General features: G+C 33.8%; 2 protein-coding genes across 2 annotated transcripts; both read right to left on the bottom strand.

The window, feature by feature from the left end:
- Positions 1 to 235: 235 nt before the first annotated feature.
- On the bottom strand, positions 236 to 1,836 carry LOC127791362 (peroxidase 3-like). The gene is made up of 4 exons (XM_052321186.1): positions 1,564 to 1,836; positions 1,226 to 1,423; positions 967 to 1,129; positions 236 to 876 (listed from the first exon to the last, which is right to left on the bottom strand). Exons 1-4 carry the CDS (start codon positions 1,771 to 1,773, stop codon positions 464 to 466), a joined length of 984 nt encoding a protein of 327 aa, XP_052177146.1. The 5' UTR covers positions 1,774 to 1,836; the 3' UTR covers positions 236 to 463.
- Positions 1,837 to 4,791: 2,955 nt separating this feature from the next.
- On the bottom strand, positions 4,792 to 6,472 carry LOC127791363 (peroxidase 3-like). The gene is made up of 4 exons (XM_052321187.1): positions 6,142 to 6,472; positions 5,825 to 6,022; positions 5,557 to 5,719; positions 4,792 to 5,468 (listed from the first exon to the last, which is right to left on the bottom strand). Exons 1-4 carry the CDS (start codon positions 6,349 to 6,351, stop codon positions 5,056 to 5,058), a joined length of 984 nt encoding a protein of 327 aa, XP_052177147.1. The 5' UTR covers positions 6,352 to 6,472; the 3' UTR covers positions 4,792 to 5,055.
- Between the last annotated feature and the right edge of the window lie 20,245 nt (positions 6,473 to 26,717).

Raw genomic sequence — 26,717 nt, 5'->3', positions numbered from 1 at the left:
AGAGACCCATGTATACATGGCACTAATAAAACTAAAAAAATTTACTCTAAATATATAATCGCCTAGTTAGTGATAAAAGGCTATAGTTTCTTTATTGCAATCAAGGAGTATACCTATAGGATTTAATTAACAAAAATGATATTTAAGTTGAAGGTTGATGACGTGATAAGGCCTATATATATAGACACACATATGCAATTCCAGTTCATGCAGTGCATTAAAAAAAAAATCAACATTTGGTAATGAAAAACCAGTGAACATTTCAATTTGGATAACGAAAACAGCTGCTACAAAAGAACAAACTATGTTCAAGATAAGATGAGCTTTCTTCAACAGAGTCATAGACTCATAAATCATCAACTCATTATTCATACAAGAACGACTCATGACCATAATCAAAATACAACACAAACATTAACTAAATCAAACTTCCAAACCCAAAGAAGAAAATAATTAAAGCTCTTCAGCTATTCACCACTGCACACTTCTTCCTAATCTCCCCATCAGATCCAGTCTTAACCTCAATCCTACCCATTTTCTCCATGGATGAGGCGAACTCAGAGAAGAAATTGAGCGATCTTGAAAGAAGTTCATTGATATACTCAGTTGTGGTGGAGCTTGTTGTTAGAGCTGCATCAGATTGGAATAGACCCCTCCTCTGTAAGAGAAGTTTGTAGTAGCTGAGATCGAATGTCCTAAAGCTGCCTGGATCCATCTCAACAATGGTAGTGTTATCAGTCGGTGTCCTGCATTTTCTAGCCTTCAAATTTGCTGCATATTCACTATCCAGAGATGGATCTTCATCCCCACGTCCGGTAAAATTGTACAGCCTGTTGGAGAATGATGGGCAATGTGCGATTCCAACAGTGTGAGCCCCTGCAAAGAAGAATAAGAAGTCATTAGCTTAAAATTCTAGCTGTTGATTACCTGAAAATTTATAATTATATTTGGTAATTTATAAGCTACCAGAGAGCAAGACAAGGTCTTTAACATCTAGTCCTTTGCTAGCAAAGTTTGATTCCAAGCGAGAAAGATTGAAGTTTGGGGCAGGGATGTTGTTTAAAGCTTCTTGGGCACTTGAAATGGATCCATCTCTTCTCCCCGTTGGAACTTTCCAAGTAGGACCACCCTAGAATTGGCAAAACCGAAGTGATCCAAGAATAGCAAAGAGTGTGGAAATAGCAAGTTGATCATATAAGTAGAATAAGTAATTGAGTTCTCATACAATGGTAACAATGGAGTCTCTTGCAACCAAGGCAACGATATCTGCGCAAGAGACTATGCCGGGGCACTGAGCTTCTAGCAAGCTTTTCACTCTATCGATGAAGTCAAATCCCCTTAGTGTTTGGTTTGGGATAGCCGTCTTCTCAGTTGCGCTGCCAGATGCAGTTGTGAAGTTTAGAAGAACTGACGCATCACAACCCTGTAACAACGGCACTGGATGTCATAAGCCTTAATTAATCATGCCAAATGGGAAAGACAATCGGTACTCTATATCTAGAAATTAAAAAGAAGTGAAGAAGAATGAAATAATGACGAAAAATGAAGTTTTGAATGGCTAACCCTAACGAAGCAATCATGGAAGTGCATTCTTAACAAGGCTGCTGCCAGAGTTGGAGCATTGGGGATGTGCCTATGGACATAATCCAGCACAATTTTCTCAGCATTGGGGCAGCTCTTAGCATAGAAATTCATCTGTAAATCTGCTTGAGCAAAGCCTATGAATGCCAAAACTGCCAAAACCAGCATTCTGCAATGGCCCATTGTCGCCATTGTTACAGTGACTAGATTAGATCTCTTAGATATCAGATGCACTCTGATATGGAACTCCGAAGGGAGCAAATTTATAGGCCATCCATTGCTTGAATAGATCATAATGCACAAAGCAAACTGGCATTTCTTTTTCTTCTCAGCCAACTAACATCTAATATTTTATAACATTACTAATCAGAAAAATGGTTACTTTACTTCTGCTTGTCCCTAATCAGACAACTTAAGTGAGATATCATTACAATCCGATTCCTTTGCTTCTTTTGACTCACCTTTTGCATAAACTAAAAAATCCAAGCTTAACCAGCACCAAATTGTTCCCTTTTACCATATGCCAGGCACACTCTAAGATGACAGTTAATTACCTTTTTTAACGGTAATCATAAGGGAAAACGAAAGGCTCGTGCATCGATCATCAAAATTTTTACCTATTTTTGGGAAAATTCTTCATGACATTTGGTTTTAGCTTTTAGATGATGATGAAAATAAAGCATGTTCTGGCTCACCTGCTCCCCTAGCTCTGATATCACCAGCTTCTTGATTACTGAATTCTTTTTCAATCTTTCTGATCAATAATTGTCCATCCTTGAGCAGCCAACTCAGACGTAACATCTTCTGTTTATCCTCATGTGATTAGAGAACATGATCAATGAGCTAGCTGTAGGGTGAAAGAAAAATGAATTAAAGGGCTGGGAAATGATTTTCCAGTTTGTATTGGAATAAAGCATGATAACCCAGGAGGCCTATTTGCTTTTAAATATGTGAAATGTTGTCTTTAATCCATGTATATTCTACTAAAAAGCACAGAGAGGCATCTAACTAGAGAGAAAGATAACAGGGAATTAATTAACAAGACCAACGTCTGGCAGGATCAGGTTCTTTTATTTCTAAATTAATGTAAAGAGAGAACAGGTCCTCTTAATTACGAGTTTACTTTTATTACAGTGAGTAACTAGATTTTTTTTTTTTTTTTTTACACAAGTAGGCATCAAAATGTAACTAATGCAGCATTTGTTTGATGGTTTAATTAATCAACGCATGAAAGCATGACCCTTGCCTACCCTTTAATTAGGTTTCTTGTGATTTGGAGACAGGGCAGGCCTGCGGCCACACACACACACAGATGGTGTAAAGGAAATAGGATGGGTGATTTACCTTATTTGTCAAAATCGAAGACTAATCGCGCAAGATCAATAATCCTAAGGAAATAGGATGGGTTAATTTTGGAGTATAGTATTTTTTTGCTCCCTCTTTCTTGGTTGAAGGTGCATTCTTCTTTTTGTAAGTTATCCATTCTTGCCGTGAGTAGATGATCTTGTGTATTTTTATATGGAAAATGCTACTTGAACACAATGGATGACCGAAATACACCAAAATAACAAAAAATTCTTTACCCAATTGCAAATTCACCATCTATGCTCTTGGTCGCCTCCCCTCTCCTCTCTCTCCCTTTCTTATGGCCTCTTCCAACAATCGTCGCCTCGCCGCTCGCCTTGCCTCTCGTCGCCGCCGCTTTGCGCTCCTCGTCGATGCATTTTTGTCGTTGTAGTCGCCTCGTCGATGCATCCTCATTGCCGCTGTCACCTCGCTAATGCATCCTCACCAGATGAGTAATGAAGCTCGATTAGGCTTTATCTGTCGTGGACAGGGGAGAGAGAACAGAAAGGAGAAGGTAAATGGGTGGAGTTCTTTTTTGTCATTTTACACGTGTGTAAGGTTGTCTGTAAGCTTGTATGTACATGTAACACGGTCCTTTTTATATACAAAGTTCTTTTTTTTTTAGGCACTTTTTTATATATACATTTTTAAAGGATGTCCTTAGTACAAAATGCTTCATTTTGTGAAATTCGAGAAAATATCGTATTTATATGTAACACTTGTCTTGTTTTTAAGTCTGAATGAGTTAAGTCCTTCATTTTCATTTCATGTTGTTAATTGAGACATGTTTTGAGGCTTGAAATTAAGATCCCAACGAGGGCATCCATGGATACGGATCTAAATGGTTCCCAATAGTCTTAATTAACCTCATTTAAAGTGAAAATTAATATAAAATGAAATATAAGTACATGAATTATTTAAAAATCTATCAAAACAAGCATGCAAATGAAATTAATTTTGTCTCATTTACAACCCTAGCAATGGATCTTCCCGTACCCTAATGGATTAATCATCTCACGGAAATGCTTTGCATGCACCTTCATTGATCACATCTTGAGCTTGTAAGATATCTTTCCAAGTTCTAGAACTAGACTTGGACTTGAAAGTTCAACAAAATCCTTCCTTGTGAAATATTTTTTGGAGGACATTGACAAGGATGAAGTAGAACTAATTCAATGCATTGTTTAATTAACTTGACTATTATCTAAGATCTTGGAACTATTGCCCTCGGGACACAAGTTAAGTAGTTGTGTCATAATAAGTTGGGATTCGCACCAGTAGATTTTGAGTTCGATTTCTTGTTCTGTGTAGTGAGACAAATTCTCTACTTGCAATTTAATTATCTTGTCCGTCGAAATTGCCAAAATTGATAGCATAAGTAGCGGAGACCGCAAGAGCGGTAATTCCAAGATCTTGGGACTACTGATGAGATTGTGGGCTAGAGCAAATGGTTATTCTTGCTGGGCCAATATCGCTTGGAAATTTGCATATGTGGTGTGATGAAGATCTTGGGACTACTGATGAGATTGTGGGCTAGAGCAAATGGTTATTCTTGCTGGGCCAATATCGCTTGGAAATTTGCATATGTGGTGTGATGCCTACATATGGTCGTTGAGGGTGATAGCTGGATTGTCATTGTGCTAATCTCTATATTTATCAATATTTTGTGATATTTCTATTTTGGAATTTCTTTTTGTTCATCTTTCTTATCGAAATTGTAATTTGTTATTGGTTTTGTTATTTTCGTTTCACTTTTTGTTGCATCTTTTTAATTTACAACTGTTAATAATTTATATTTTATAAAGTCGTCGGTTAGAGTATGTATCTTATTCTAATATTTTTATTTAAAAAGAAAAACAATAATTATATATAAGCAATTCCACCTTGCAGTCCATGAAAATTACTATTTGGAAGTGGAAAATTAGTGAATATTACATCTATCTTCCTTCACAAATTAAGAAACTGGTGCAAAGTACAAACTAAGTTTAAGATAAGCTTTAATAGCATCTTGTCCTTATTACAAGAAACATTATTCATGCAACTGATCGTAATCAAAATACAACACATACACTAAAATCAAACTTCCAAACCCACAAAAATAAAAACAATTAAGAAAACAAAAAGTCATTAACTGTTCACCACTGCACACTTCTTTCTAATCTCTCCATCAGATCCAGTCTTAACCTCAATGCTTCCCATTTTCTGCATGGAAGAGGCAAACTCAGAGAAGAAATTCAACGATCCTTGAAGTAGTTCATTGATATACTCAGCTGTGGTAGAGCTTGTTGTTAAAGCTGCATCAGATTGAAACAGACCCCTCCTCTTCAAGAGAAGTCTGTAGTAGCTGAGATCGAATGTCCTAAAGCTGCCTGGGTCCATCTCAACAATGGTGGTGTTATCAGTCGGTGTCTTGCATTTTCTAGCCTTTAAGTTTGCTGCATATTTACTATCTAGAGATGGATCTTCATCTCCGTGTCCGGTAAAATTGTACAGTCTGTTGGAGAATGATGGGCAGTGCGCGATTCCAACTGTGTGAGCTCCTGCAAAGAAGAAGAAGTCATTAGCTTAAAACAGTAGCTGCTGATTACTTTGCAAATTTATGATTAGATTTGATGATTTGTAGACTACCAGAGAGCAAGACAAGGTCTTTAACATCAAGTCCTTTACTAGCAAAATTTGATTTAAGTTGGGTCAAGTTGAAAAATGGGGGAGGAATGTTGTTTAAGGCTTCTTGGGCACTTGATATGGATCCATCTCTTCTCCCAGTTGGAACTTTCCAAGTAGGCCCACCCTAGGATATTGGCAAAGGCAAAATGATCAGCAAGAATACATAGTTCTTGTGGAAATCTCACTTTAATAATTAAGGTTCAATAGGAATATAATTGATTTCTCATACAATGGTAACAATGGAGTCTCTTGCAACCAAGGCAACTATGTCTGCGCAGGAAACTGTGCCAGGGCACTCAGCTTCCAACAAACTTTTCACTGTGTCGATGAAGTCGAATCCCCTTAGCGTTAGGTTCGGAGTCGCTGTCTTTTCAGTTGCTCTACCAGATGCAGCCGTGAAGTTTAAAAGAACTGATGCATCACAACCCTATAACAATAATGATAAACCTTAATCCCTCTTAAGTCGAAAATATATGCGACTACATATGAAGAAGAACATGAAAAACCATAAAACAATGATGAAAAGAGAAGTTTGGAATGGCTAACCCTGACGAAGCAATCATGGAAGTGCATTCTTAACAAGGCAGCTGCCAAACTTGGAGCATTAGGGATGTGCTTGTGGACATAGTCCAGCACAATTTTCTCAGCATTGGGGCAGCTCTTGGCATAGAAATTCATCTGCAAATCCGCTTGAGCAAAGCCTATGAATGCCAAAACTGCCAAAACCAGCATCCCAGAATGGCCCATTATAGCCATTGTTAACCGTTACAACTAGATTAATTATATCTCTCAATCAGGTTTCAAATGGTCTCTGCAGATGACCCCACGACAGGAGAGCAAATTTATAAGGCATCCATTGCTTGGAAAGAATCGTAATGCAGATCCCAAACTGGCATTTCCTTTTCCTCTTAGCCAACTAACATCTAATATTATAATGCACAGTACTAGCTCTAACATGAGCCTGTCCACTAGAAAAATGGTTAGTTACGCTTGTCCCCAATCAGACAGGCTAATTGAGATTAATTTCATTGTTATCGGATCCTTTCACTCCATTGACTAACCTTTTGCATAAACTAATTAAATCCAAGCTTCGCGAGCACCGATTATCCCCTAACCATATGGCAAACGCACGCAAAGAAACAGCCTCCACGAACTGTTAATTACCCTTTTTACGTATTAGTTCGGAAAATCATTGATCATTTTTGGTTTTATATTTAAGATGATGAGGGATCTAAATACTTAAAGCATGTCTTGGCTCACCTGCTCCTCAAGATCTGATATCACCATTTTTTTTCAATCTTTCTGACCAATAATTGTGCATCATGTTGCCACCCGTTGTAGCCAACTCACATGAAATTTCTTCTGCTTATCCTCGTGTGACTGGGGAACATGATCAATGTGCTGGCTATGGGGTGAAAGAAAAATTAATTGAAGTGATTTTGGAAATGAGTTTCCAGCTTGCTTGTGTTAGAAGGGTGGGTTTGTGTTGGAACAAGTATATGTGGTAATAGAGGAGTCTTAATTGGTTTAAATATGTGAGATGTGCAAGGAAAAACCAATTAAAGTATTTGAAATCACTGAAAATTAATGTTATTTTTCACGTATATATATATATATATTTATATGAATGTATAATTCTTGGTGAAAAGTATGGAAAGGGATCTTAAAGGAATTAGCTTAATTTGGGAAAGTAGAAAAATTAATTTCAATGTACATTAATTAATTGGAGTTAAGTAAAGGATCTGGTTCTTAATTTATTTACCATCTAAGTAAATGAAAATTAAGATCAAGGTGAGCTCTTCCTTTTTTTTTTTTTCGATTCACTTAGGGTGTTTGAATTTTGCTCAACTAATTTTTAGGGACGAGTGACCTTTTTCCTGATGCACCTCCTAAGTAAATTCGGATATGCACAGTACTATATATATATATACATTTAGTACTGGATATTCAGTGTAGTCCATACAGAATTTGTCTTTCAGCCTTACTGCTACTTTTCAACTAAATACTACATTCTAGCAATATTTTGTCTTTCAAATTACCACACTAATTTGAATCTGCAATATTTTGTCTTTCAAATTACCACACTAATTTGAATCTGGATATTTCATGTAAAATTCTAAATCCTATATGATTGCACTATTCCCGTGGAGGTCAGGGTGAGCTCTTCTTAATTGAGTTTAATTTTGATGTAGAGCAAAGAGGTTTTCTAACACAAGTGGACATTAAAATATAAGTAATTATACATCATTGTTCGATTATTTAACTAAGCATGAGGCATGACCCTCACCCTTAGGTAAAACATCACTTTATACCCCTGGAGGTATAAACCTAAAAAAAAGAAGATTTTTATTTATTTATTTTTTGACAAGACTCTCAATATATTGAACTCCAAAAAAATAAAAATTAAAAGATCAAATTACATATATATAAAGGCAAATCCCCCAAGGTTTGTTTTTTCTAATATAAATTTGCTGGTTAGGCTTTATCTTGCTCTAATATTTTTACTTAATCTTCTAAAAAAAAGTATAAAACTGCTGATAAAAAGAAATTCTGTCTGAACTATATATCTCAAAGTGTAGCTCTTTATATTTTTTGTATAAATAATAAATTAATTTGGTGCATTTTTCCTTCTCTCTCTCTCAAAAAAAAAAAAAAAAAAGTAAGAGATGATAATTGGCAAGTTTAAAGACAAGGAAAAGCTGATGTGACAAAGAGGGCCAAATGGTACTCAAAAGGCAGAATAAAAGGTAAAATGAGGAAACTTCCGATTTTGGGTTTTCTTATCTGACAATAATTATTAAATTCTATATTTTCTATTAATAAATTAATTTAGAGCTTATCTTATATATATAAATTCTATTCATATATATAATAGAGAATAATTAAAATTAACTTATACCATAAAAGAAATTATAATTCGAATTTATCAAAACAGATCTAATCAAAATTAGTTTAGAGAAGAAGTAAATCAGGCGATGCACTAGCACAGTTTATGATCTAGCAACAAACCAAGGTAGATGAAACACAACGACAAACGAGAAATGAGAGACGTTGCAGAACCCAAATCTATAGATTGTGTTTGTATAATACCCCAAGAGTTCAAAGAAAAGTAGTATATATCAATGATAAATAAAGAAAAAAAACAACACCAACTGAATATGTTTTGAGCTGAATGTAGACAAAGAACTCTCAGGTTAAGCGTGTTTGAGCTTAGAAAACTCAAGGATGGATGACCTCCTGGGACGTTCGCCTAGACCTATTAAGGTAAGTTATTTCAATTTTTCCTATTACTCGATACGAGATGTTATAGTCTGCATCGTAACTTGCATCACTTCTTTCCATCACTTGATCAATTGCTGCCTACATCATTTCTTCTCGTCACTTATTCTGTAGTAGTTTGTGTTACTTCTTTTTGCCTATTTACCCCGTTATTTATAGCGTTATAAGATTCCATCAAATCTATCTTCTTTGCTATTACTTTGTCGTTGTGAGTGCTTCATCTTCTCGTTCCTAGATAGCAAAGAGAAAAGAAAAAAGAGGAAAAGTATCAAAACGTACGACATCATTTTGATAAGTTCGAACTGTAATTTTTTTTTATTTCTTTATTGTAGTTCAGATTAATTTAAGCTATTCTCTGTATAATAATACTCAAGATTAAGAAAATCCATGATACCCAAATCACAAGATAAAGTAAAAAATTAAGGCTAACTTGCAAGAAAAATAAGATATATAAGGGTTAGGTAATGGGTCTGGAAGATGTGGTACATCACTGAATGATACATTAATTTATTGATAAGCAAAACAAAGCATAGTTTCAATATAAGAATTCGACCGACAAAGCACAAACTAATTAACTAATGGTGGTGATTACCCATTTATTAGCACCATATAAGCACAATTACATCAATTAAATTCTTATAATATATGTAGAGCATGAACTCCAAGATTGCCAAAACTCACCACGAATTAAGCCATAAACATTGATTACATAAGGGGAATAGAATTAAACTGGTTGTCAACTTGTGCTAGCTCCATTCTCATTGTCATTGGAAGAGCTGCGTCAGAATTGCTAAATACACCTCTTTAAGCGATAAGGGTCATGATGCATGACATTGCATGCAAAAACTGCAGAGAAAATGTAAACCCCCCCCCCCCCCCCCCCCCCCACCAAATAAATAAATAAATAAATAAGGAATAGTAAATAAGAAAAATGTATCATTGTGCTTTAATAACTACGAGTCCATCATTTGTTCTACATCTCGTTCCCTTGTGAATTTGACATATTGAAAATGAACATGATAAGGATCAAAAGCTTTGAAGCACGAAAATAGTTTGAAGATGTTGTTTTGACGTTTTCGAACCATTTTCCATTTTAGAAACAAAAAAAATGGCTCGAAATGTTTTTTGGACTGTTTCTGTAATTTGAGAAACGTTTCAGGATTGTTTTGCAAATTACATAAAATAGCCGAAAACACGTTTCTGATGATGAGATACAATGGAGATGGAGGATACAATAACAGAGGGAGGAGTGTGTAGTGGCGGTAGAGAGAAAAGATGCAGCGACGATCGACAACAAGATGCGAGTCAGTGAGAAGGTCGATGACGAGAGGCAAGGTAGCGGAGAGAGGCGAGGTGAAGGCAACAAAGGGAGGGGTGTGTAATAGCAACAGAGAAGGATGAGGATGCAACGGTGGCTGATAGCCAGAAACGAGGCGGCGGAGAGAGATGGTTGTTGGAGAAGAAAAGGAACATGTGGCAAGAGAAGAGGAGATAGAAAAGAGGGAGACACAAAGTTTCTTGGAGAGAGGAATATAAATATATCATTTATATCAGATAAATGATATAATATCTAATATGTATGTCTATATGTTAAATAATATATTTATAAAATTATATATGCAAAAAAAACTTTTATATCTTTTTAATTTATAGTTTACCTAGAGTTCTCAATTTTTTTTTTTTTTTAAAATGTCATTTCCTCGTTTATGTTTCGTATCTAAAACGTTTTTCGTATCCATTTCCATGCAACATAGACCACTAGTTTGAGGTAAAAACTAATCAATAACTTTGGTTTAGTATAATGTTTTAATTTTTTAAAAGATTAATATAATTTTTATCATTATAAAAAATATTATTTTATTTTTTTATCAAAGAACATACCTGACCCCAAATCAATTAGATTCCCAAGTCAAGAATCATGGATACTTAGATCCTTGAATCGCTTACAAAAGGGTTGATTGTCGAATTTCGGGGGGTTGCTACTTGCTAGCTACCATTGCAACCTTAGAAGAATCAACAACCCAGATCTAATTAAGCCATCGAACTCAAAGATCTAGGGTAAGCGACAGGTACCAGCTTTCGATTTGATTGGGAGAGAGACTTGTCTCCAACTCATGAAGAAGAAAGACAGACAAGGTAATTAGCTGGATTAAATGCAATGCTAGTCATTAATTTTTGGTAATTAAAAAATAAAACGGAAAGTAATTTGTTTTCAAGTTTTCATTTTCAAAGTTTTAAAAAAATAAAAAAAAATAGTGAGGTTAGTTGCTTTTGCTAAAAAATATAATATTTTTTAAATATAAATTAAGTACTGACCCTTTATTCATAACAAGTATGAGCTTAGCCCATCTCCAAGCGGCTTTGCTATTTCAATTCGCCAAGCCAAATATAGGAAGCTAATCCCAAAATCAAATCTCCAATGAAATTCATCGAGCCAAATTTCAATCACCAAAAATCTGGCGAAACTCAAAAGCACCGCCAGATGTGTCGAAAGAAATATGAGAAAGGATAATTGTTATCTCAACGTGAAAGAGACTGACTGACTAGAAAAGAGAAGGTTCAAATGCGGTGACAATAGATCCAGAAAAGAGAAGGTGTAGGTGCGACAGAAGACCAAATCGACCAACAAATCCGGTGATTGCGACGACCAACAGAATGACTAGTAGCGACAACCAATAGAACGACGAGCAGCAGCGGCGACGAGTAGAATGACTAATGACGGTGACGACCAAAAAAACTAGCGACAGTGCCCCACTCTCGGCTTGCTATTCTTTGTCTAGATTGATTTGTGAATTTTTTGGCTTGTTGTTCATTGTCTAGATTAGTTTGTGAATTTTTTCTACATTTTTTTATTTATTTGTGTATTGAATGAGTGATATTGTATATTTGTGAATTTTGTTATTGAGTGTGTATTTGATTATTGATTATATGTATGTATGTATTTAATTATTTTGTATGTTTGATTATTGATTACGCGTATATGTATATCTAATTATTCATTTGTGTATTTGATTATTGATTATGTATATGTGTGTATGTAATTAATTTGTGTATTTGATTATTGATTTGTGTAAGTTAAAATAAATAGAATTGCAGTTCATTAATAAATAAATGAAATAGGTAATGTGGTTGGAGTACAAACAGTTTTTGAGGTATCATAATAGAAAGTAAATTATTTATAATATAATATGAATTGAAATAGGGATTTCCTTATGATTGGAATCTTCTCATATTTATTAATATGGATATTTTTTTATAAAAATATATAATAATTTCTAAAATTTATGCCATCATCTAGGGAAGAGTAAAAGTTTGGTTTACTCAAACTAATCAAATTGAATTGAACTAGTCGGTTCGATTCGATTTTTTTCTTGCATCAGTTCAGTTCAGTTAATTTTTCCCAAAAGTTTAGTTTTTAGTTCGAATTTTTGTTAGAATAACCGAACTAACAGAATCAATCGAAATTTAAAACGTTGCTTTTTTGCTTTCCTACCGATTAATTTAGCTTAAAATGACATTAGTCTATCAATTAATTTGATTTTCTTCAGTTTTTTGTGTTTCTTTGGTCTAATTGGTTTGGTTCGATTTATATGGTTCGGGTTTAATCGGTTGGTTCGGTTTAGTTTTGTTCCTCAATTTAGTTTAATTGATTAATAAATTTTGATCAATTTAATAACTGAATCAACCGTTTACACACCCTTAACTATCATCGGGGCGTTTGGTACATGAAAAGTTTTTAGATTTATGAGATTTATAATTTCTGAGAATGCTCTTGAAAATTTTTGATCCCCACGATTTATGGAATTCTATATTTGGTTAGATTTAAATATTTTCAAAAATGTTAGGTATTCTTTTTTAAAAATCTTACATTCTTATATTTGTTTTAAATACAATATTCCTCAAAATACATGTTATTTTTTTCAAATTTATCTTTATTTAATTTTTTATTTAAAAAAAAAATTCCTTCTAGTATATATGTGTATATATATATGTATTCACACAGTATGACTATATATGTTCTTACACATTATCTATATATACATAATACGTATGTTTGTAAGAAGAAAGTTAAAAATCTTTTTATGAAAAAGTTGATTAAAAATGAATCCTGAGAATGCAATTTTTTCAGAATTTTTTTTAAAAAAAGTTATACGAAACATAAAAATATAAATTCCTGACTCAACATTTTTAAAAATCTAAAATCTTCTAGACTACCAAACACTTTTATAAATAATTTTTTATTTCCTTACTTTCTTCTTCAATTTTTTCTTCTAGAGTTCCAACGACTCCCAAAACTGTCGCCTTCGCAAGTTGTGCACGTATTACTTGGAAAATTTATTGAATTTATTAAATGACGTACTAATTATTAACCGTAATAAAATTTTGGGAAAACCCAGTAACTACCACATTTGGTCTATCAATTCTCACTCACTCCCATTCCCAGATCCAAGAGTAGGAACAAAATGAAAGAAATTAAGAAATGAACGTGCAGTCCTCTAATAATCTGTAAAGAACACTTGTCGCATAGTCGGTCCAAGATCAAATATGGCAGTGGCCACGTTCAGTAGCTCTCTGGGCTGGCCCGATTCCCAATGTAAAAACTTGAAACTTTTGTGAAATGTTGCATCCACGTTGAGCTCTTGTGTTTTCTTGACCGTTTGAATGGATTGTTTTGTAAAATAAAATGCTTTAATTAATATATATATATATATCAAGATTTTAAAATTAATCCACGGGATGTCCAATAGGCAATGGGAACCTGACGATTAATTATTATTTTTTGATAATCTAGATTTCGAGTTTCGACCGATTAATTCTAAAAATAGGCGACCTTTCCCTTGATTCACTCGCTGAGTGAATTTGGATGCGATTACAACCTATACATATAAAATAAGATATTTAATTCATATCATTATATAAAATAAATGTTATTATAAAAATTTAATTATTAATATTTTTTATAAAATTTTACATACTTTATGGTTTATATTTAATTCATATCATTATATAAAATAAATGTCATTATAAAAATTTAATTATTAATATTTTTTATAAAATTTTACATACTTTATGGCTGCGCTGTTCGTCGAGACAGAGAATTAATTATTGATGTTGGGAGAGGTTGGCCAACCCTCCATTCTATCATGGATAAACGTGCCCTTTCCAACTAATTCATATTTTAGAGTATCTCTTTCTTATATATATTGGTTCATCTTGTATACATCAACAATTAATTAATTCACTTAAAACCCATCTTAATTAAGTAAAGGTTTATCCCCTCATTGTCATACATGAACTTGCAACATTCTAGTAATGTCACAATTGTGCCAGCAATAACAAAATATTTTATTTACATTAATTGTTTCCATCCAAGTAATGGACAAATTAAGCGCCTACCCCCACTTTGGCGTATTATCCAAGTAATGATGAATAATAAATTAATGAAGTGGAAGTGGACTGGATGCCATTTAAGTGCCGCTTCTCATGTTATATACATTGTTATATTGGGATGAATTTACATTCAAGAAACAAATAAAATACCTTTAAATGTAGTTTATGTATAATTTAAGTATTTATATGATACAAGTGAATAATACGGAAACAAGATCTCACATTAATTCTTATTTTTTATAACATCTAATATGGCTCCTCTTGAATTTATATATACTTTGAAATGGAACCTCTCCCAGGCTGACCAACGTTGGCAACTCTATTAAGCTAACCTACACCAAGTGATAACTATGGGAGATAAAGTGCAAACGAACAAATCACTTTACTTAACTTTGAATTTAGTTTGATGAGTAATAAAATTCAGATGAATCACACAATTAGGAGAGACATGCATGCGCTTACGTGAAATAGAATGGACAAATCAGGCTTGAAATTGACGAAATATAATTTTGGGCGTTGCCTCTAATGTGGGTTGATGCTTGGCCTTGGGGATAGGGAATAAGGATAAGGATAAGGATATGGGCTAGAGAGGTGACAAGTGCGTACAAAATTCAGCAGGATCAGTTGAGAGAGAGTACTTGTATATGTAGCTAATTGCGTGGAAATGTGACAAATGTCCAATAAAACACATGTTATATTTTTTGTGAAACATCAAATGTGACCCATAGGATTGGGGGGCCATTTGGCAACCGTGGGCTACTCTTTGGGCGCCCATTGGAAGGCCAATTTTGCAGCCAGCTTTGGGCCAGCCCAAACCCTTGGCTTTTGGCTTTTGGCTTTTGGCGTGTTGCCTGCAGTCGTCCCTTTGCACGATCTCATCCAGGCCATCTGTGCTGCTTTATTGTGTGCAATCCCAGCCATTCAATCGCCTTATTTATCGTGCCTCGAGATTGATGATTCAGAGAAGGAAAGACGAAAGAATAGAGGGGTGCCGAAGTGGTTGTCATTTTAGGGTTTCTTCGTTCTCTCTCCCTCCCTCTCTCTCTCTGTAAATGTTGTACAGTTCGTCTTCCCTTTTGTGTTTTTTGGTTTTTTGTTTTGATCGAATGTAAGCTCTTAATCTGTTAGTGCTTCTGAGCGTTTTTGTATAGAAAACCAGGGTTGTTTTTGGGTTTCGATTTCATTGTAATCAGATTGAATATATTAGTGGAGCGAGCTCTTCTCACTAGAGCTCAAGTGGACGTAGCCCCTGTTTGGGGTGAACCACTATAAATCTTCTGCCTCCTGTTTCGTTTATGTCTTTATTTCATCAGAGTCGATTTTGACAGTGTGTGTGTATGGAGATTTGCTATCTCTGTTTGTTCGTAACAGTGGTATCAAGGCCTCTGGTTTCGTATAAAAAGTTTTGGGTCAAAATCGTGTTCAATTTTTCGAAATCTAGGGTTTCCTTTCTTTTCTCTGTGTTAGTGTTGTTTTAAAAATTCTAGGGTTTACTAAAGAGATCCTGTCAGCGGGAGTTTGCTGTACAAGTTTCAGTCAGTAATCTAGGGTTCATTTGTTTTTGGGCATTTTTCGTGCAACACGAAAATGACAACAACTCGATTTGAAATCGGTACATTCGATGGAAAGGGGGATTTCAGAAGTTAGAAAAAGAAAATGAGGGTTTTTCTCTCTCATCACAAAGTGCTTATAGCACTTGAGCCAGATGACCAAAAATGGTCACCTGAGCAGCTGGCTCAAACTGGTGAAATCAAAGAAGAGGCGTTTAATCTGATATTTCTTCTTCTCGGTGATTCTGTAATCCGTAAGGTTGACGGTATATCTCTACCCCTTGATCTTTGGAATAGATTAGAATCTCTATATTCTGTTATGTCTACTCCAAATTTGGTTTATCTAAAAGGCATGTTGTTTAACTTTAAGATGAATACCTCTAAATCTATGGATGAAAACATAGATGAATTTACTAAACTCACTTTGTTACTAAGAGGTACTGATCAGGCTTTAGGTGATACTAGTGAAGCCATGATTTTGTTAAACTCTCTACCTGATGATTATGATGTAGTGAAGCATGCTTTACGTTATACTGGTATAGTCCCTAGTATGGAACTTGTTATTTCTGGTAAAAAGGCTAGAGAACTAGAACTTAACACATCTAAGAAAACGGACAACAATCTGTTTATAAAAGGAAATGCTGATAAAAGAAATTATACTGTGAATACTGAACAACTTAATGGGTCAGGGTATAAGGGAAAATAGAAAGAGAAGAAGGGAAAACAAAAACAAAAATGGAAGTGTTACCACTGTGGGAAAGAGGGACATATAAAGAAATACTGTTATGATTTTTTGAAAAAACAAAAGCAAGGGGGCAATGTAACAGTAGCAGCTAGTAGTTCTAATTGTTTAGCTGAGGTGCTTAATATATCTGTTAATACTGTTAAAAATGAATGGATTATGAACTATGGCTATTCCTTTCATATGTGCCCTAATATTGACTGGTTTCATAATTTTGATAACAGAGAAAGTGGAATAGTATATATGGGAAACAACCATTCTTGTAGTGTTCAGGGTAAATGTGACATAACTCTTAAGTTGCATAACAACAAAGTAAGAACACTCACTGATGTACGATATGTACCAGGCCTTAAAAGAAATTTAATCTCTCTCGGTACTCTTGATGAGTTAGGATTCTCATACATAGCTGAAAATGGTTCTATGAATGTTTTTAAAGGAAAGAAGTTAATCCTAACCGGTTTAAAGAAAAATGGCTTATATGTTTTAAATGGTTGCTTTCACTCCTCTGTTATATCAAACTCTGCATGCTATGTTAACACTGATAAGACAAAACTATGGCACTTGAGGCTTGGTCACATGAGCTTGAAAGGTTTGCAGGCACTATTAAACCAAGGATACCTTGGTCCAGTGTCTGCTGAGACCCTCGATTTTTGTGAACCATGTGTGCTAGACAAGCAACACAGGATGAGTTTCCATAAAGCGACTCACCTGGCGAAGGCATGCCTTGAGTACTTACATGCAGATCTCTGGGGACCTTCCCAGGTTCCCACCCATGGTGGCAACAGGTATTTTCTCTCTATCATTGATGATTTTACTAGGAAAGTGTGGGTTTTTCTGCTAAAAACTAAAGATCAAACATTAGAGAAGTTCAAAACTTGGAAGATCTTAATAGAAAACCAAACTGATAGGAAAATCAAAACTCTTAGAACAGATAATGGGTTAGAATTCTGTAATAAAGAGTTTGATGAATACTGTAACTCCTAAAGAATAAATAGGCATAAGACTGTTAGGAACACACCCCAACAAAATGGGGTGGCTAAAAGGATGAACCGAACCCTCCTTGAAAAAGTGAGGTGCCTTTTGTTCACATCTGGTTTGCCTAAATCCTTTTGGGGGGAGCCCTTAGCAACAACTTCACATCTAGTAAATAGAAGTCCTTCAACTGCCCTTAATTTTAAATGTCCTGAAGAAAAGTGGACTGGAAGGAAATTAAACTTCAACTACTTAAGAACTTTTGGCTGTGAAGCTTATGCTCATCAGTCAGAAGGCAAACTGAAACCTAGATCCACTAAGTGTGTTTTTGTTGGGTATCAAGAAGGAACTAAGAGATATAGGCTATGGGAAAGACAATTTAAGGGTGTAAAAATTATCATCAGTCGAGATGTTATATTCAATGAATCAGTCTTCCCTTACAAATTATCTAAAACTGATGAATCCAATCAACATAGTGACACAGATAATTCTATCAGCTTAGGAGGAACCCAAATAGAGGTGGAGCACCAAGTTATAGATGATAACCCTCCTAATGCTCCAGTTATACCAGAACCTCTACCTGAAGGTGATCCTTCACCTATATCAAACCTAGACCAGACCTCTGATCATGAATCTGATCATGAGGAACAAAATGGTGAAACTGAGATTGAGGTGGAGTATCATGACTCACCTCAACAAGATCTTGGTAACTATCAACTTGCTCGAGATATAAGCAGGAGGTCTATAAGGCCACCTGCTAGGTATGCTTTCTCAAATTTAGTGTTTTGTGCCCCAGTGGCAGGTATTGAAATGAGGAGGTTGTCAGCTCAAAGGAAAGTAAAAATTGGCAGCAAGCCATGGACGAAGAAATGGCCTCTCTGATGGCCAATAGAACTTGGGTTCTTGTTCCTTGACCAGAAAATCAGAAACTGATCCAATGTAAGTGGTTGTTCAAATTAAAGGAAGGTATGTCTACTAATGACCCTATTAGATATAATGGAAGACTAGTAGCTAAGGGGTTTACACAAAGGGAAGGGATATATTATACTGAAATTTTCTCTCATGTTGTTAAATTTAAGACAATCCGCATGATGCTTGCAGTTGTAGTTCAATTTGATTTAGAACTTGAACAGTTAGATGTGAAAACTGCATTTTTACATGGAGAACTTGATGAACATATTTACATGGTTCAGCCCAATGGATATGTTGTGTCTGAAAAATCTAATCATGTCTGTCTGTTGAAAAAATCTTTGTATGGCTTAAAACAGGCCCCAAGACAATGGTACAAAAAATTTGATAATTTTGTTCTAGGGGCTGGTTTTGTTAGAAGTCAATATGATAACTGCTTCTATTTTATACTCACTGATATTACTGTTTATCTACTGTTGTATGTAGATGATATCCTACTTATTAGCAAGTCTAAGTTAAAGATTAAGGAGTTAAAATCTATGTTAAACACAGCCTTTGATATGAAAGACTTAGGCCATGCTAAGAAAATATTAGGAATGAAAATTGAGAGAAATAGAAGCAACAATAGCCTTAAGATACATCAGCATGATTATTTGGTAAAAGCTGTTCATAAATTTGGAATGCAAAACTGTAAAACTGTTATAGTTCCATTGGCTGGACACTTTATTCTATCTAAATTACAGTGTCCCACATCCAATTCTGAAATAATAGAAATGGAAAATGTCCCTTATGCAAATGTAATTGGAACAATTATGTATTCAATGATAAGTACTAGGCCAGACCTTGCATATTCAATTTCATTACTTAGTCGATACATGTCTAACCCTGGGAAAATTCATTGGGATGTCTTAAAACATTTGCTTAGGTACATAAATGGTACTGTTTGCATTGGTTTAAATTTTAAGAAAAGATTTGATACACTTGATCTTGTTGGATATGTTGACTCTGATTTTGCAGGGGATAGAGATTCCAGAAAATCCATCACTGCCTACTATTTTACCTTGGGTGGAAACTGCATCAGCTAGAAGTCTCAGTTGCAACCACTTGTAGCTCTGTCCTCTACTGAGGCAGAGTATGTGGCTGTAACAGATGCTTTCAAGGAAGCCATATGGCTCTAAGGTATTCTCAAGGAAATACACTTGCTTTAAAGCAAAGCGGTGGTTTTCTCGGATAGCCAAAGTGCCATCCACTTGTCCAAAAATCCAGTGTATCACGATCGAACCAAACATGTGGATGTGAAGTATCATTATGTAAGGGAAATGATAGCCAACGGAACTGTGGGCATCCAGAAAGTTTCTACAACCAACAATCCTGCTGACATGGGCACCAAGGTATTGACTGCAACTAAATTCAAGCATTGCTTAAATTTGTTGCATATTGATGATGGCTAAATTATTTTAGTCATCTAGAGCTATGAAGGTGAGAATTGTAGCATGCTGCACTTATATTTTTCTGTCTAATTACTTAGTCATTTGATGTTTCAAGGTGGAGTTTGTTATATTTTATGTGAAACATCAAATGTGGCCCATAGGATTGGGGGGCCATTTGGCAACTGTGGGCTGCCCTTTGGGCGCCCACTGGAGGGCCAATTTTGCAGCCACCTTTGGGCCAGCCCAAGCCCTTGGCTTTTGGCTTTTGTCGTGTTGCCTGTAGCCGTCCCTTTTGCACGATCTCATCCAGATTGTCTGTGCTGCTTTATTGTGTGCAATCCCAGCCATTCAATCGCTTTATTTATCGCGCCTCGAGATTGATGATTCAGAGAAGGAAAGACGAAAGAATAGAGGGGTGCCGAGGTGGTTGTCATTTTAGGGTTTCTTCGTTCTCTCTCCCCCCCCTCTCTCTGTAAATGCTGTACAGTTCGTCTTCCCTTTCGTGTTCTCTGGTTTTTTGTTTTGATCGAATGTAAGCTCTTAATCTGTTAGTGATTCTGAGCGTTTTTGTATAGAAAATCAGGGTTGTTTTTGGGTTTCGATTTCATTGTAATCAGATTGAATATATTAGTGGAGAGAGCTCTTCTCATTGGAGCTCAAGTGGACGTAACCTCTGTTTGGGGTGAACTACTATAAATCTTCTGCCTCCTGTTTCGTTTATGTCTTTATTTCATCAGAGTCGATTTTGACAGTGTGTGTGTGGAGATTTGCTATCTCTATTTGTTTGTAACAACACACATGAGAAAAAGTTGACCACGCAATATGGATCGATATTCCTAGTACCCACGTAGCATGCAAGCACTTTTGTTTATGAGCAGTTAATATTATTAATGTTTGTGGTGTTGGGTGCATGGTACTCAAAGAGAAACTAATGTTACTTCTATCTCATATCTCCTCAAGATACAATTTATATTTACCCATTATTTATTCATTTATTTAAGATATGTCCATATTCATGGGATTGTATCATTCACATGACAAACAAATCCAAAACAATAACGATTAAATCGAGTAGAGGTAATCTTCATAGACTTCGGATCATGACTAAAGAAATAATCAAATTCAACACTATTTATTGACAAACCAAATTTTGAAATCGGTCCATAAGCTAATTAGTCTTTTTTTCTTTTAATTTCTTTGGAGATAAAATGGGCTCAGCCCATTTACTCAAGAAAGGAAAACTTGCTCACCTTTTTTACCCTAACCTAAACCTAATTATCTCTAAATAATTGGAGTCCTTCCCCCGCAAGGACACATCAAAAACCTTAGCCTTGTGCAGTGTTTTGTTGCGACCTCTTGTGTGACATCCTAGTACCTTGAGGAGTAATAAGTAATTGAGAATGTGGGGAAATGAATTATTATGGTTTATTTGGGATGTATTGGCCCTAAGGAAATTTAATGGGGAATTTATGTAAACTTGTGTGTGAGGTATTAGGTTGAAGAAAATAAAATTAATGTATTTTTGATTGAGGGGGATTAGCAAAATATTCAAAATTTTTGGGGGATTAAGTGTAAATTCAAAAATTGATGGCTATATCATCTTAAATATAAAATATGTGCAATATTAATTTAGGGGTGAGGTAGAGCAGATGTCATTAGGGGTGTGCATTCAGTTATAACTGAACCGAATCGCCTGATTTTAGCTAACCGAACAGAACCGATCTTAAACAAATAACCGAACCGAACCGAACCGAATCGAACTACTATATTAACCGAAGTAATCGAAACCGAACTAACCGATTTTAAATTTAAACTAACCGAACCAAAAATCGAATCGAAAATCTATCCAAAAACTGACTACCATATGGCCGAACATATAGAAGGAATGCATGGAGTTGGACACAAAATAAGATTAAATGAACATGATAAGAGAAATAAAAACAAGAAAAAATGGTAGCTCAAGATTGTACTGATGGCCGATGAAGAAGCAGAAATCTAAAGATGAAACTAACCTCAAGGTTGAAGCGAGGAAGAAGAATAGCAGGTAGTTGCTCGATCCAGAGATGAACACCAAGCAGCAGATCTGGAGTGAGCGTTAGGAACATAGGGTTTCGAGGTGAGGCGGCCTCTCAGTTGGGAGTTTGGATTCAGATGCAGAGGTCGGCGGTGGCGTCGGCGTCGGCGTCGGTAACTCGAATGGAGACAAAGGGCCGACGACGAAAGGCCAACCAGTCGGCCCTCCGTCTCCGACTCTTCGACCTCTCTGACCTTTCCTTCTTCCTCTCTCCGGCCTTCGTCTTTGTCTCCGAGGGATAGTGGTCCGACCTCTCCGAGGGATAGTGAGTGGCAGTGACGGCAGTCTTGGATGGCGGTGAGGGGTGACCGACAGAAAAGGAGGAGATTTCTCTCCTGTAAGAGCGGGGCACGGCTGAAATAAAGGAAGAAGAGGAACTAATCGGAGGGGGGTTGGGGTTTTTGGGGGGCCGCGCTGGGTGGGTTTGCTGCGGGCGGTTCGGGGGGGGGGGGGGCGGTTCGATTTTTTCGGTTATTTCAAGTGAAATAACCGAACCGATAAAATTAACCGATTTTTTTTGTTAAAATTAACCGAACCGATAAATAATCTTTTAATAACCGAATCAAACTGACCGGTTCGGTCGGTTCAGTTCGGTTAGTTCGGTCTAACCTAACTAATGCACACCCCTAGATGTCATGCATGCATAGGAGGTTGAGGCAGGTTGCGGGATTGAGTCTAGGCATTGGGAGGAAAAAATTAGCATTTTTTTAGCGAAAGAGGATGTCGAAACTACGTCATTTTGGGAGGGGCCACGCACACGCCATGTGTGTGGTCGTGCGGCCAAGCACGACTTTGTTGCACCACGCGGCTACTAGCCACCTGCCTTTGTCTTTTGGCCGCCACGTGGTTGCTCTTCATTATGAAGCCTTGGCCCCAAACTTTTACCCCACGCCCTGGTTATTTTCTCTCCCTATTTAAGGTTTCATCTGTTGAAATTTTACCATAATGAAGAGCAACTTACGGAAACTCTGTCGAATTGTACACGTGGAAAATAACACGTAAGTAAAATAAATTCAAATGAATTTGATAAAAACTATTACAATTATTTTGATGTCAGTATTTATTAGAAATATTCACGCGCTTAATCGTTTCATTTTATAATTTTAATTAGAGGGAAACTGAGGCGCAACATCGATCATTTTGGCAAATTAAAGAGACGTCACCAGAAGTACCGTAAACGTAAATTCAGTAAGGGTTAATATGTTTTGTGTGTAAATTATTTTTGTCATGACTTACATAAGATGTTGAGGGAATGCCTAGGTATGGACTGTGGATTTCTGATCCTGTGAGTTTTGAGATGGTGTTTTAGAAGGAACCACTAGGGGCACTACAAAAAAAATACTATTTAGTGACGGGAAAAAATCCTTCACTAATTAGCGACGAAGTTGTTGTTGCAAAATTTTAGCTATTGATTATTGATGGAAAATGTCGTAAATTTTTTTATAATTTAGCAACCAAAAGACACGCCACTTAATATTTTTTAAATTTAGAGACGGAATTAGCGATGAAAACTCACGTCACTAAATAAATTTAGAGAATTTAATTTTAATATGAAATTTAAATTCAATATTTTAATTTAGCGAGAAATTTTTCGTCACTAAAAAAAATTAAATTAATTATATTTTTTAGCGACGACAAAAATTTGTCACTAAAAATAAAAAATGAAAATTAATATACAAATCTTTTAGCGATGAATTAGTTTCGTCGCTAAAATTAAAAATTTAAAAATTAAATTATAATTTTTAGCGACGTAAGAGATCCATTGCTAAAAGATATTAAAATTAAAATTTTTTTAGCAATAAATTTATTTCATCCCTAAAATTAATTATTTTAAAATTTAATTTTAAGTTTTAGAATCAAAAAATTCCGTTGCTAAAGTTAATTATTTAATTTCAATTTTTTAAGCGATGAAAAAATTTTGTCACTAAAAATGAAAACTTAAAAATTAAATGAATCCCTTTTAGAGACAAAATTATTCAGTCGTTAAAATAAATTAAAATTTTAAATTAAAAATATAAATTAATATAAAAATCTCTTAAAATAAAAATTTAAAAATTAAATTATAAATTTTAGCACTCTAATACAAATAATTTTTAATAACTAAAATTTAACTAAATTTAAATTTTTCCAACGACGGAACAGCTTCGTCTCTAAAATAGAAGAATATTTGAATTAAAATTAAAATCTTTTATTGATGGAATAAAATTAAATCTATTTTAAACGACAACAGGCAGATGTCGGTGGGTAATTCAGTTTAGTTTTAAATATTTTTTTAAATTAGATAAACTATAAATAATATATATACATAAAAAATAATATTTATACTGAAAATTGCCGATAAATGTCCTATTTGATTAGTGAATTAAATATTGTCACTACAAAGTTAAAAATGAAATAAAATAATGTTGACACTAAATAATATTGTTTAATATTTATATTATAATTATTTTATATTTAGTGTGTAAATGAGAAGATATTACTTATATTAAATGATAAACAACCAAACTTCTCGTTTCCTAAAAGACATAAATATATTTTAATATATTATATTTTTCTAGATCATTCGTAATCTTATATATTACTTACTCTTCACAATGTTCACTTAGACATAGTATTCTTAATTTTACAATTGAACATATTTATAATAATAAATCTTAGTTCTCACAACCAATTGCATAGGAATACTAAAGTCCACATTTTCTTTTTCTCTTTAACTTTGTATTGCATATTCTAAATTGGAACAAATCCGTTGCTAAATTAATTTTTTTTTAAATCTTTTAGCGATGGAATTCTTTCTTACCTAAAATTAAAAAAATTAAAAGTTTTAGTGGCCGAATTATTTTGTTTCTAAAATGTGAAATTTATAAAATAATTAAATTAAATTTAAAATCTCCTTTGACAAAGAAAATTTTCATATTTAAATGTAGAATTTATAAAAATTCAAAATAAATTCAAAATTAGTGACTGAATATTTCATCATTAAGTTGAAAAATTAATAAAAAATAAAATTACAAATTAAAATCAAAATAGGGATTGAATTTTCTACCGCTAATATAATAATTTATAAAACTTTCATTTAAATTAGCAATGAAATAAATTAATAAACATTAAAATTAAATTTAATATTTGTTTAAATTAGCAACAGGATGTTCCTTCTGCATTCGAATACAAGACAAACAAATAAGCTCATATCCATTTGAATTAAAGACAAAAATAAAAAATATATATATTTGGATATAAGACATAAAGAATAAAACATATCTAGATACAAGACATAAACATATATTTGCATGTTCGAATATCATGGAAGGCACTCGATTATTATTTATTTGACAAAAATTATTAGTACAAGTAAACTTAGAGTTACTTACAAAAATTATTAATATAAATAAACTTACAAAATTTATTAGTAACTCTCAGAGATCTTTTTTCTCTTTTGAATATACAAGAGCAAAACAATAATTTATTGATATTGGAAGACTTAAAGAGTCTTTAAGTCTTCTAATATATCATTGATCGTGAAATATCGATTGTTTGTTGAACCTTATGAATTACGTGAAAGTAAGATACTCCAAATTGAGGATTTTATTTAGTATTTATATATATTATTTTATGTGTATTATTGAGTATAAAATATAATTTTCTCTATATGCATATTAATTAGATTTTATGATTTTTTTTAAAATATTCAAAATATTTTTTTAATTTTTTTAAAAAATCAAACAGCCTAAATAGTGATAAACAGCGATGGAAGATGCCCATCACTAACTAAACAATGTTTAGCGACGGGCATCTCCCATCGCTAACCCCCCTTTCCCCTCGCGCCCCCTTTCTTAGCTGTGCCCATTCTTTGAATTTCCCCCTATACTATTTGAATTTTTCCATCCCCCTATAAAAATCCCCTCTCCTCCCCCTCCCCTCTACACTCTATGTTTCCTCTCTTTTCCCTCTTTCCTCGCCCCCTTTGCACTACCTCACTTTCAAAGTTTTGTTTAATTTTTTGGTTGTTGTAGAGTTTTCATTTAGAAAATACAAGCATCACCAAAATTTATAAGGTATTTTTTTTTTCTGTGCATTATATTTTTAGTATTTTAACTTTTAAATGTATTTTTGAATGTTTTTTAGATGAAAAATATCCATGTTAATTATAAATTGCTTCATTTTTTCTTTGTGCATTATAGTTTTTTTAGTTGTTAGTTATTTTTTTAATAATTAATTATTAATTTTAATTTCTCTGTTATTTATATTTTATTGTATGTATATTATTATTTATTTTATATTTATATTGTTGTATATTCTGTATATTTTATTATGTATTGTGTATATATTATTGATGATTTAAACGAGAAATCATTAAAAATAAAAAATTATTATGTCAGTTTTTTTCAAAGAAATATTAATTATATATAAAAAATAAAATAAATATACAATTTATCTATAAAAGGTGTTTCTAAGTAGTTATTTATTAAAAATATTATAATAATTTTAAATAAAATGATTAATATTTTATTTTAATTAGTTCTCATTTGTATTTTAAAATAAGAAGTACAAATATAATGTTATAAATATAGTAAATATAATTTTAAAATTATAAATACAAATATAATGATAATGATATAAATATTGTTGGTGAGATAGTTATTTTATTTAATTAAAATAAATTGTTAATTATTAGAAATTTATTTATATATATTTATATTAAATAAATATAAAATTTTAAGTTCAAATTTTAATTTATATATTTTTATATATATTATTATTATTATTATTATTAT

The sequence above is a fragment of the Diospyros lotus genome, chromosome 15, assembly GCF_014633365.1.
Source record: "Diospyros lotus cultivar Yz01 chromosome 15, ASM1463336v1, whole genome shotgun sequence".
NCBI classification, from domain to species: Eukaryota; Viridiplantae; Streptophyta; class Magnoliopsida; order Ericales; family Ebenaceae; genus Diospyros; species Diospyros lotus.
The sequence above is the reverse complement of the archived record's forward strand: the minus strand, read 5'-3'. Positions and strand labels throughout refer to the sequence as shown.

Bases quoted from the DNA above. Each gene is read 5' to 3' on its own strand.
- LOC127791362 (XM_052321186.1), bottom strand. From the start codon at position 1,773: ATGGCGACAATGGGCCATTGCAGAATGCTGGTTTTGGCAGTTTTGGCA. The intron at 1,424-1,563 runs GTTAGCCATTCA...CCGTTGTTACAG, and splicing joins TCCATGATTGCTTCGTTAGG to GGTTGTGATGCGTCAGTTCT. The intron at 1,130-1,225 runs GTATGAGAACTC...TGCCAATTCTAG, and splicing joins GAGACTCCATTGTTACCATT to GGTGGTCCTACTTGGAAAGT.
- LOC127791363 (XM_052321187.1), bottom strand. From the start codon at position 6,351: ATGGCTATAATGGGCCATTCTGGGATGCTGGTTTTGGCAGTTTTGGCA. The intron at 6,023-6,141 runs GTTAGCCATTCC...TTATTGTTATAG, and splicing joins TCCATGATTGCTTCGTCAGG to GGTTGTGATGCATCAGTTCT. The intron at 5,469-5,556 runs GTAGTCTACAAA...TCTTCTTTGCAG, and splicing joins AGACCTTGTCTTGCTCTCTG to GAGCTCACACAGTTGGAATC.